At 39.1% G+C, this 12097-nt stretch overlaps 1 protein-coding gene across 7 annotated transcripts in view; it reads left to right on the top strand.

The window, feature by feature from the left end:
• MARCHF6 (membrane associated ring-CH-type finger 6) overlaps positions 1-12097 on the top strand; it is a 79663-nt gene that overhangs the window by 61052 nt on the left and 6514 nt on the right. For 4 of the 7 annotated variants that reach the window (XM_031666085.1, XM_031666087.1, XM_031666086.1 and 1 more), the window contains 4 exons: positions 40-221; positions 1813-1947; positions 8280-8369; positions 10902-11034. In XM_031666085.1, the coding sequence (XP_031521945.1) occupies positions 40-221; positions 1813-1947; positions 8280-8369; positions 10902-11034 (540 nt within the window). The remainder of the gene's footprint in view (positions 1-39; positions 222-1812; positions 1948-8279; positions 8370-10901; positions 11035-12097) is intronic. The other 3 variants (XR_004183646.1, XR_004183647.1, XM_031666088.1) reach the window with 3 other exon arrangements.

Here is a 12097-nt window from a genome sequence, read left to right on the forward strand (position 1 = left end):
CTAGCCACATGTCTCATTTATCAGCTTTTCTGTTTTCAGTATTTGCTGGCCGTTGGTTAATGTCATTTTGGACGGGGACTGCCAAAATCCATGAGCTCTACACAGCTGCTTGTGGTCTCTATGTTTGCTGGCTAACCATAAGGGCTGTGACGGTGATGGTGGCATGGATGCCTCAGGGACGCAGAGTGATCTTCCAGAAGGTTAAAGAGTGGTCTCTCATGGTATGTGTTTGTAATAAAAGACTGATCTTGTCTGTTAGGAATAGTGAATATTTTTCCAGTCATCTTAAATTTTTTTTTTTTTGGGCACATTTATTTCCTTACTATATTATTTCAAGAGAGTTATTTTTTGAATTAGAAGGAATATTCTTTTAAGATAGTGGCTTTCTGGTTCATTCCTGTTCAGAGTCCTACATTCAGATGTATTTGAGGTTTAAAAGAAAAACAGACCGGGCACAGTGGCTTATGCCTGTAATCCCAGTACTTTGGGAAGCTAAGGCGGGAGGATTGCTTGAGCCCAGGAGTTTGAGACCAGCCTGGGCAACAAAGCAAGACCCCATCTATATTTTAAAAAGTATATGTATATAACATATTTTTACTGGATCACTTAGTAGCATGTTTTTCTTTATACTCGGGCATGCACACACCCACACAGGCTTATATTACTTACTTAAGGGCCTTACTGGACACTTCGTAACATTATTGCTCTCAGTAACACATTTGACTGCCGCAAATGTAGGATTAAAAAAAAATAACTAAGATGATTATCTGAGTGCGGTGATGTATGTCTGTACCTGTGTAATGTTGGCTGCAGCTGGTAATTATGTTTAGGTTACTGCTTACACCTTTTCATTTGTGTAATCAACTCTAATTTTGTATCAATTTATATTTTGATTTTGATTTCATTAGAAGTTTAATATCCATTTAATATTAATGTTGAAGAAAAATATAAAATCCATTTTTTTAGTGAGAGATTCATTATATATTATGGAGGGGTTTAATTGCTATTTAATCCATAAGATAATTAGACACTTAACCATATTTAAAATACAGAATCCAACTAATTCCAGTTTTCATTTGATAGTCTTCCATATTATTAGAAAGTGCCGTGTAGAGAAACAAGTACTTTGTCTTCCACACACATTATATTTAGTCTGTTGTTGAAACAGGTGTATTTTCTGAGGCCACCGGTCATCAGGATCCAAGGCCACTTTAAATCATTTTATTTGGTCAGAATTTCATCATTACTCTTTTGTAATGTCTCCTGTCTGTGTCAGCTTTGTTTTCATTTTGCCATTTAGTCCAGTTGCTAGAGCTGCACTGTCTGGTATATTAGTCATGTGGCTAAATGGCTACCATATTTGACAGATACAGGGCATTTCTATCAGTATGGTAAGTTCCACTGGACCATGTTGTCCTTTGAGGGAGCCAGTTTGATCAGCTTTATTAATTTAGGATTCTGCAGAGCCCTTCCTGTATACCAGTCCACCTCAAGGTTCACAGATCAGCCTGTGTATGGGTGGGCCACTGTTGGAGCAGGGGCCCTGGCCAGTCGGTGGCTTTTCTTGAGCAAACGGAAACCTAGTCCTGAGAATTGGATTGTGAGAAAAAACAGCCCAGCCACCTGTGTGCTTTTTATGTAAGAGACTTGAGCACCTGCAGATTTTCTGGGTCCTAAAACCAGTCCCTGTGGATACTGAGAGATGACTGTGGTTGCTCTGCTAGGCATCAGTCTCAAACCTCAAAATGGAAATAGAGTTTGGCTCAGTCAGAAAGATCCTCTTCAATGATATGGTCTCCTGTTTCCTGATAGATCATGAAGACTTTGATAGTTGCGGTGCTGTTGGCTGGAGTTGTCCCTCTCCTTCTGGGGCTCCTGTTTGAGCTGGTCATTGTTGCTCCCCTGAGGGTTCCCTTGGATCAGACTCCTCTTTTTTATCCATGGCAGGTAAATGTATGTCTTTTGTTCATGTTATTTCATTAAGGATTTGGGATCAGAAAATAATCCAAGCCAGGCATGTGGCTCACGCCTGTAATCCTAGCACTTTGGGAGGCCAAGGTGGGAGGACTGCATGCACCCAGGAGTTCTAGACTAGCCTGGGCAGGATGGCCAGACCTAGTCTCTATAAAAAATTGGCTCATGCGTCTTGTCCCAGCTTCTTGGGAGGCAAAGGTGGGAGGATCGCTTGAGCCTGGGAGGTTGAGGCTGAAGTGAGCTGTGCTCATGCCACTGCACTGTAGCCTGGGCAACAGAGTGAGCGTCCGTCTCAAAATAAAAAAAAAAAGAAACCAAAATTTTTTTAATTATTTAATTTTTTAAATATTTAATTATGATATTTAATTCTAAGAACTCTTAAAAAATTGTTTAAGTAATGCTCTTTAATCGATCTTTTGTTTCAGAATGTGCAGTTCTTATAACTCCTTTAAAAATGCTTACCTTATAGGTTAAAATGTTACTAACCATTTAGTTTTCTCTAATATTTGAAAATACAAACTAATAGTCATTGATTTTCGTTCACCTTTGAGATAGGTTGAATTGTCTTATTCCTTTTGACTTGGAGGCTTTAATACTTTTGAATTATTGTAGCATGTTTTCCCACAAAGTCACAGATTCATTAAAAAGAGTATCCTGGCTGAGTGCAGTGGCTTATGCCTGTAATCCCAGCACTTTGGGAGGCCAAGGCAGGTGGATCACCTGAGCTCAGGAGTTCAAAACTAGCCTGGACAACATGGTGAAATCCCATCTTTACCAAAAATACAAAAAATTAGCCAAGCGTGGTGGTGTGGGCATGTGGTCCCAGCTACTCGAGAGGCTGAGGTGGGAGGATCGCTTGAGCTTGGGAGGCCACGGTTGCGGTGAGCTGAGATCATGCTACTGCACTCCAGCCTGGGTGACAGAGTGAGACCCTGTCTCTTTAAAAAAAAAAAAAAAAAAAAGGCATCCTGAGGGAACCCATGTAAGTCACAGCAAAGGTCTTAAAGCTCATGGAAAAAGAAATGGAACTTTTCTATTGTATTTAGAGCCTGAGGTTTTTAACATCATTGAATTAAGATCTCAAGTTCTTAGTAGGTATTGGGGGAAAAGAGCTAGGTATTGACTTCAGTCATTCAAAGGCTTTTTAGCTTTGTTTTTATCTCTTAGTGTATTGCAATGGATTTTTCAGAAAATGAAAATTATTTGGGCCATATTTCCCTTTCTCTGCTTTCCAGATGGAGAAGCTCCACAAACTTCATTTACCAAAAAATTTTTATTTAAGTGCTTTTAATGTGTACCTACACCCTGGATTGTATCACCCAGGTGAAAATGAGGCTAGTGCAGGAATTTTCCTAAGGAATTTACACTCTGATGGGAAAGCCAGACAGGTACACAGGTGTTGTGTGGTGTGATTAGGGAAAGCACAAGGAACTGTGGCATTGTGTAGGAGAGGCATTTAACCTGACTTTGGGAGTTTCAGGTATGGTTTTCTGTAAGAGATAGTATCTAAGCCAACCTGACTAGTAGAGAACAGAGAAGTGGGTAAGAAAGGAAGAAGTATATTCCAGGAGGGAGATGCTGGGCAGACCTGGTGTGAGACAAAGCATGCATATGTGGGGACTGCCTCCTTTCTAGTCTGTCTCATAGACTAGAATAGACAAGAAATAAGTAATACAAAGAAGTACAGAATTGACTTGTGTTTTGATTTATGACTTTTTAACTTTTTGATCGTTGAAAGCGATACACATTCAGTAGAAACTGTACTTTGAGTACTCCTACAGCTATCCTGTTTTTCACTTTCAGTACAGTATTCAGTAAATTGCATGAGATATTCACTACATAATTATAAAATAGGCTTTGTTAGGCCTCAGTTTTACTACAAGGCAAAAAATAAAATAGGTTTTGTGTTAGAAGCTTTTGCCCAAATGTAGGCTAATGTAAATGTTCCGAGTGCATTATGATAGGCTGGGCTAAGCTATGATGTTCGGTAGGTTAGATGTATTAAATGCATTTTTGACTTAGGTGTTTTCAATTTAAGATGGGTTTGTCTGGACCTAACATCATTGTAAGTTGAGGAGGATCTAATTAAGCATATGTTATGCCTTTCTGTAAGAGCTGTATTCCAGAGTAGTCAAATAGTATCTGTAATTGAAGGAAAGAGCTACCTTTTTTTTTTTTTTTTTTAACAGAAAAATGCCAGCAAATAAAGGTAGATTAACACGATTAGAAAAATACTATTTTGCAATACCAAACAAGATAATTGATAATAGCAAGGATTGTTAGTGGATGTTGAATCCAACAGATGAAAGGTTGATCGGTCTTCAATTGCTATTGCTGTGTAACAAGTTATTCCACAACTTTGTGGCTTAAAACAACCATTTTAATTTTGTCCATAGAGTTTATGGGTCAGATATTAAGACAGAGCATATCAGTTTGTCTCTGCTCTGTGCTATCTAGAGCCTTAACTGGGAAGATTCAATGGCCGGGAATGATTTGACAGTTATAGCTGGAATCATTTGGCTGGAAACACAACTAGTGGAGGGATCAGGCTGACAATACCCAGTCAGTGATCACTGAACAATACGAGAGTTGATGCTTGTTGTTAGTTGCTACCCATCTGGGGCTGTTGACTGGAGCTCCTGTATGTGCCTGGGCTTCTTCATAGCTATGTAACCTCAAGGTATTTGGGCTTCTTATGTTGTAGTTCAGGGAAATGAGTGTCCCCACAAACAAGAAGCTGCATCATCTTTTATGACCCCCTGTCAGAAGGTCTACAACATCACTTTTCAGTAAATTTTACTGGGTATAAGCAAGTAACAAATGTTGGCTAAGATTCAAGGGAAGAGGACATAGACCCCCTAACACATGATGGGAAAAGAATTTGCAGGTATGTTACATTGTAGTGTGAAAGTGGTCATTTGCATGGTGGCGAAGTGTCACCTTATGGATTACTTGATGGCTCAAAGGGAAACAACTAGTGGAGGGGTCAGGCTGACAATACCCTAACCCAGTCAATGATCAAGCACAGTGCTGCTGCAAGTGAGACAAACAGATACTATCTGCCTTTTAATGTTACGCGGCATGAGCCCTGAAAAAGGCCAAAGCATCCTGTGACATCAAGGAGCCATCTTGGCATTGTTAGCCAGGCCTTGGTGTTCTCCTGTTGGACATAAACAATTAGACAGAACATCAACGTCAAACACCATCACTCTATGATCAAGATAGAGGAAGACAAAAGCAAGGCCCTCTGTGGTCATGTCTGAACACAGACAGAACGTGAGCATTATTCAAGCCACAGAAATGACCAAACATTCCCTTTTACTGGCTAACATGATTGGTTACTGCTTCATTACCAATTACAGTTTTAGCTTCTGCCACTTTTTCTAGATAAGATTTATTAAGATAACCATTCACAGATTACTCTGCTTTCTAATAGCATCCGATACCAAATTCCTGCTTCCTTAAATCCTCCCCCAAATTGCTAACACAAGCTGAAATCCTATAATAACCCCTTTCTAGCACTGTTACTGAGGGGCCCCAAGTTCTCCATGCTGTGTTACTCCCTTGCTGCAATGAGTAATACATGCAAGTTGTTGTAATTATGCTTGTATTTTTGGTGGTCTTTACGGTACTCAGCATTACCTGTGAAATCATCATCACCTTAGAGAATTCTTTGGTACTATCAAAGTTTAAAAATGCTTATATATTATGACTCAGCAATTTGGCTTTTCAGAATCTACTGCATGTATACAGGAGGCGTGAGCAAGGCTGTTTCTGCAAATACATCATTTTTTATAGCAAAAAATGAGAAATGATCCAGATGTCCACCTATAGAGAATGCCCAAATAAAATGTGGACTATCAGTGCAGCAATTGAAAAAATGAAGTGGAGATACTTGTTTTGACATCGATAGCTCCCAGACATGTTTCTGGGTTGGGGGAAAGCACAAGCTGTAGACAGATAATGTGCAGCGTGCTATCCTTAATGTTTTGCATTAAACCCTCAAGTTTTTGAAGGAACAGCTTGCTTTTTCTCCATTCATGACTTTAAGCTACTTGCCTTTCCTGCAGCAAGTGGCTGCAGCCCTGTGGGATAGTGGGCCACTTGGAATTCTAGCAGAGCAGCTAGTGTGGTGTGTCCTGTCTGACAGGAAAGGACTGCAAAGCAGTGGGTTTTTAGAGAACATGAATCACAGTGATCTTGGACCTCCTCGGGTAAACATTAATCTCATTTGGGTGTCTGCTGGACTCCCAAAAGGCCAACAGAAAGCTGAATTGGTGGGTTGTTGCATCTTCCCTGCCTGTGAGAAAAAGCAGGGAGGCTTTCTTCATGTTCCTCAGGAGGAGATTGTTGGATGCTATCCCAAAGGTCTGAAGAGGTAAAAGATCCTTTTGAAGCCCTTTAGGATATTCTGAACCAGGCCCAAGCCTTCTTGAAGCTGCAAAGGAAATTGTAACAAGTGCTTTATATGCAGGAGGTTCAGCAGCCACAGAAAGGCAGTTAAGGCAGAGCAGTCAGAACGCATGCCAGTTTGACAGAGAACTGCTGGCAGAGCCATGAGCTTCCAGAGAGAAGAGCAAACACACAGGACGCTGAGTGCAGTATGTTCACACGCACACACAAACAGCAGCTCTAAAGCAGAATGCAGTTGTTGTGGAGCTGTATGGCATAGATTTCAGACAAATCTAGTAGTGAAAAAAGATGCACACAGTCACCACTGGGCTTGGCTTGGAGGCATGGAAGATGAATGCAAAGCACTGAGCAAAATGGAAGAGGAAATTGAGAAAGAGAAGTGTTTTGGAGGAAATATCTAGGAGACTTAGTGTAGTGATAATGGGGGTTCCAGAAGGAGGAAATGTGAGGCAGCATTGATACAAAAATAGGAGAAAATTTAACTGAATTGTAGAAAGATCTGATTCTGTAGGTTGAAAGGGCTCATCAGATTTGGTAAGATTGAGATCCAAGATAAAAACACATATTTAGGTATATCTTGTTAGACACGGGGAAATCATATACAAGCTTCAAAAAAACTGTACTGTCATTGGACTTCTTTTCTATAGCACTGAAAACCGTAAGTTATCAGAGAATTTATAGATGACTGAGATAAAAGGGACAAAACCCAAGCTTCCTCTACCCAGACAAAAAATAATATAACTGTTCAGCTATCAGGATGAAGATTGATATTTGAGGGTATTCAAGAATTCAGTGTGTGTATCAACCTCTCACCCCATTTGAAGAAGATCCTTAGAAGACTAACCAATCAAACCAGTAAAGAAATGGGAACATTGGCCTCAAGATGGTAGATAGTGAAGAGGAGAATTAACAATCTGAGCAAAGTCCGTATAAAAAATGATACCACATATTTTCTATGGGATATAGATGTATAGGTGCAGCTGAATGCATGGGAAAAAATGTGGATGGTATGTACCAAAAGCTAATAGTAGTTATTGCTGGGGAGGGATCAGGATTTAAGGTAGTGGTCACAGAATACTCCAGTCTTCTCTGTAAAGATTTTGGTTTTATGTAAGAATCAGTCTAAATGTTACATGGGGTTTCTTTAAAAAAAATATATATATATATATATATAGATATACATATATATATTTAAGTTAGATAGAGACCAGGTTGTAAAGGGTTTTGTGTGTCTTGCTAAGGACTTTAGGGTTGTTAAGCAGGGAAGTTACATTCATGATCTGATTTGCATTTAAAGAGATACTTGGTGGTGGTGGTGATGGGGGCTGTGGGGAGGGAGGAGGTAGTCATCACTCTGACTGCTGGGTGGAGAGTTGAAGGGTAGGCAGGCCAAGAGTCCATTGCACCATGAGGAGTAACCTAGTAACAGTTCCCCGGTAGAACCACAAATGCTTCAAACTAGAAGCTATCCGTGAGCCTTTAGAATGGTTTCTTAGGCCAAACTTGGCTCCACAGTCTTAATTTGACATAAATAAGCTCAGTTGAAACCAATGAAATAGCCTGAAGATGGTTTGAAATAAAATCTTGGCATTTATTTTATTTACTTTTGAGATCTCCATTAGTGTCCAGACTTAGAATTTCTAACTCTTGGGAAAACAATATAGATTTTTAAAAGATAGAAGAATGATTTTTGGTGGAAACACTGAATTTGAGCTGTTGAAGAAAAAGAATTCTCTGGGTTTTCAGTACATGTTAGTCTTTTGTAAAACTGTTGCCAGTCCTGTAGAACTTCTATTTTGATGTGAAATAATGTAAGAAAATTATACAGCCTTTCTGCTGTGTTTATTGTTAAAAAACAACAGAAATCTGTTAAATGGTTTTTAATTCCCTAGGACTGGGCACTTGGAGTCCTGCATGCCAAAATCATTGCAGCTATAACATTGATGGGTCCTCAGTGGTGGCTGAAAACTGTAATTGAACAGGTAAGCAAGATCAGTTTTCAGAGAAAGACATTCTGGAATTAGTTGTGTTTATGTTTGGCGGCTATAACTCTTTTATCTTTCTTACTTGCTGAGTTTTCTACATTTTGTTTGATGGGCATATATAATTTTTTTTTTTTTTTTTTTTTTAAGACAGCAGTTTAGTTTTACCACTGTAGGGGAGGAAAAATAATTTTTTTCTCAACTTATTTTTAGTTAAAATGGAACCCTTTAATAAAAGACTAAGAACAGAAAACCAAAAGTTTATTAAAGTACATATTTCATATATACATGGAGATACCCAGGGAATGAGTAATTTCAAAGAGGTGGCTTTGAATTCCAGCTGATCGTCAACAAAGAATAATAAATTTTTAGAGAAGTGACAAGATGAAAAGAACTTTGACTTTCTAGGGGTGGCTAGATGCTGCTCCTTAGTAAAGCTTGGCAGTGTAGATTCCTCTGGTGCCATCTAGAGGCCCAGAGAGGCCCAAAACTCTCTTCAGTGGGCAATCTTTGTCCTCCCTGGTGGAGGCAGTTAGGGTGGGCTACCTTTTGTCTTTATACGTTTATATTCTGCTTCTAGGCAATAGAGGGAGGACAGAAAGTTTTCCTACATCTACCTTTCTCAGTTGCATTCAGCTCAAAACAATCCCTATGCCTAAGAGACATATTTTTAGGGTGACTTATTGTGGTCTTCTATATTCCCATGAATTTTCATCAACCACGTTTAAGACATCCTTTATCTGAAGGTTAACCAGTAGCTTACAGTATCTAGAACCCTGTTCGTAGTGGAGACAGAATGAAAATACGTGCTTTTTTTCTGGTGAAGTTTGATATGAATGTATCTAAGCCTATAGTAGATTTTGGAGTGGGGAAAAGGTTATTGCTCGAGGTGGTAAAGGCAGAGGAAAAAACAGATTACAAAAGGAGAGCTGTTTTGGCTTGATCTAGCTACATAGTGCCTAAGACTGTTATTGTGTTACAGAACTGCCAGATAATTTGATTGTTGTGGCAATACTTTGGAAAAGATAGACTGTGCTTTAGCACTCCGATAGTAAGACTAGGAGTATGGTACTTCTTTTAAGGAAAATTTCTATCCAAAATGGCCAACATAACAGATTTTGCTACTTCTTTACGCTTTAGTTATCTAGCAGATGTACTTGTTGGGACCCTCTTATCCTTAGGCCAGTGCCACATAAATAAGACATGACAGTTCTGTAGCAGTAAAGTACACCTCTTTTTGATGTATGAGAAGTATAGACAGTAGTTAGCCAAGCATGCTCAAGAAAATCTGTTCAAGAAGTACCAATATTTCAAGATTTTGATTCTTAGGAGTGGGGGGTTGGGGAGCCAGCAGATTGCAGTGTGTTTGTGTGTGTGTCTAAAGTATGGGCTAATTCTGAAGTCCACCAGGAGTGTGATGGATTGGGGGCTTCTGGCTTCATATCCCTTCAGGATCAGGGTGCAGGCCAGTACACTCTAGAGTGGCCAGGTTAGACTCTTAGGCCCTTGAAAAAGGAGCGTGGAGATAAGGTTTATTCATACTGGAGGCTGTGGAACATCATTGATCCTCTAAATAATTTGTTCTGTTATTGTTTTCTCTTGCGTGTGTGTGTGTGTGTGTGTGTGTCTGTATAAATTTAAGTAAAATGGTTGGGAATGGTTGAGAAACACTGGGATGCTTTGCTTCATTGATTAAAATGCATTTGGGTTAACTAGGTGTCTTTGGGAATGGAAGCATGCCTTTAAAAGGTTAAGCATGTTTGCCATTCAAATTCTGAGGTGATGGGTTTGAGTTATGCTACATTCAGTCACAGCTAAGAGAGGTTTAAGTGCTGCTGAGGAGGCAAGTGGAGAAGAAAATAACAGCCTTCTGCCTTGTTTCTGTCTGCACTCCATCTAAATTTTCTGTTCCCAAGGTTTTCCCATTTCCATCCATTCTTTCCTCTGCAATACTCTTGTAGAGTTTTCTGGATAAGATGATGGAAATGTTCTAGCAATTCGTGGACTTCTTTTTTTTATATTCACTATATAATTCTTTCATACTAAATTTTTAAATACCTTTTGATTTGTTAAAATTTGATTTATGCAAGCTTTTCAGAAATGTTTCCTGCTTCAGTATTTTCTCATCATACTCAGATAAAATGAATGTAATATTGTATAATAACACAATATTACATATTACATGTGTCTTACATAAGGTGTATGAAGTTACTTCAGGTAGTGTGGTCTTGAATGAATACCACTGAATGTCATCTGCTATTGTATAGTGCAAGTAGAGTATAAATTATTCTAGATTAGTGTCTTATTTCATCACTTACCAGAGCTAATTGCAGAGTGTTAGTGGGTAAATACATTTCCTCAGAAACTCGTGGGCACTGTGCTTGTGTTGGTATACCAGAATTTGCCTTGACTTAAAAGTAACCAGTTTGACTATTTTTGGGTTGGCAGATTCAGTTGTGTGGAGATTGCTCTATTAACTTGGCGGAATTTGTCTTGTATCTTTGTTCTAATTGTTTTTTTATAATGTTTCAGGTTTATGCAAATGGCATCCGGAACATTGACCTTCACTATATTGTTCGTAGACTGGCAGCTCCAGTGATCTCTGTGCTATTGCTTTCCCTGTGTGTACCTTATGTCATAGCTTCTGGTGTTGTTCCTTTACTAGGTACGTAATGCTGGTTGTGGAACTTTGAAGGAGCACTTTTACTAACATTGGACATTCTTTTCACCCCTAGTAAAAAGGATGGCTCACTCCATATGCTTTATTTGTAAACATGAATCCAACTAAAACAATGATTTCAAAATACTACTTTTCTTAGATTTGACTACTCTGGGTGAAATTAGAGGGTCATAAAGCTCTTTGATACAGTTTCTCTACCAGAAGATAAAATTTGAAATTTACGTGCTGTACAAAATAGGCAGGATCAGATTTCCTTCAGGTTGTCTGCTTCTGACTAGAAGTGCTGTGATCATGTAAAATTAAGTAACAGTGTTGTTATATTTAATTTTTAAAGAAATACTCTTTGGCATAAAAGGAGACCCAAAGAGGAGATGCTAATGTGCAGCATGTTTATACTTGGAAATACACTGTCTTATTGATTGTGTACTGAAGAATCCTCATAGCTCCTTAAACCCAGCATATTTTCAAAATTATAAGCAGAGACTTTTCCTTTCCAAATCTTTTTCTTCTCCAGAATTCCATCTCTCAGCAACAAACATTATCATCCAACAAATTGCATAAGTCAGAAACCTTGAAGGCTATCCATGTCACCTTATGCTGTCCTCCATGTCCCTCTGGTCTCCAAGTGTCCCATTCTTCCCTGAAGAATCTGGTCTCGTCTCTGGAGCCTTTGCTCCTGACTTCTGTTGAGTCATTCGTCTCCTACCCTAACTTTGGCACCTTCCTATCTGGTTTCCCAGCCTTAAACCTGCCACCACTAATTCCTTCTCCACATTGGGCACAATGACCTTTCAAAAGAATGAATCTCACTGTGCCTCTTTGGTGAACATTTTTCCATTGGTTCCTCTGTGGCCTTTAATACAGTCCAACCTTTTGGCATAGTTTACAAGGCTCCTCCTTTTGCTTTGATGTGGACTTCAGTTTGACCTCACTCCTTGCCTTACTCCATGTCATATACTCTGAGTTTTGATTAAACAACCATGGAATGGCCTCTTATCAAACACAGCATGTCCTCTTATCTCCATGGCTGTCTCCACATTATCATTTG

Source organism: Papio anubis, chromosome 5 (assembly GCF_008728515.1).
Source record: "Papio anubis isolate 15944 chromosome 5, Panubis1.0, whole genome shotgun sequence".
Lineage (NCBI taxonomy): Eukaryota > Metazoa > Chordata > Mammalia > Primates > Cercopithecidae > Papio > Papio anubis.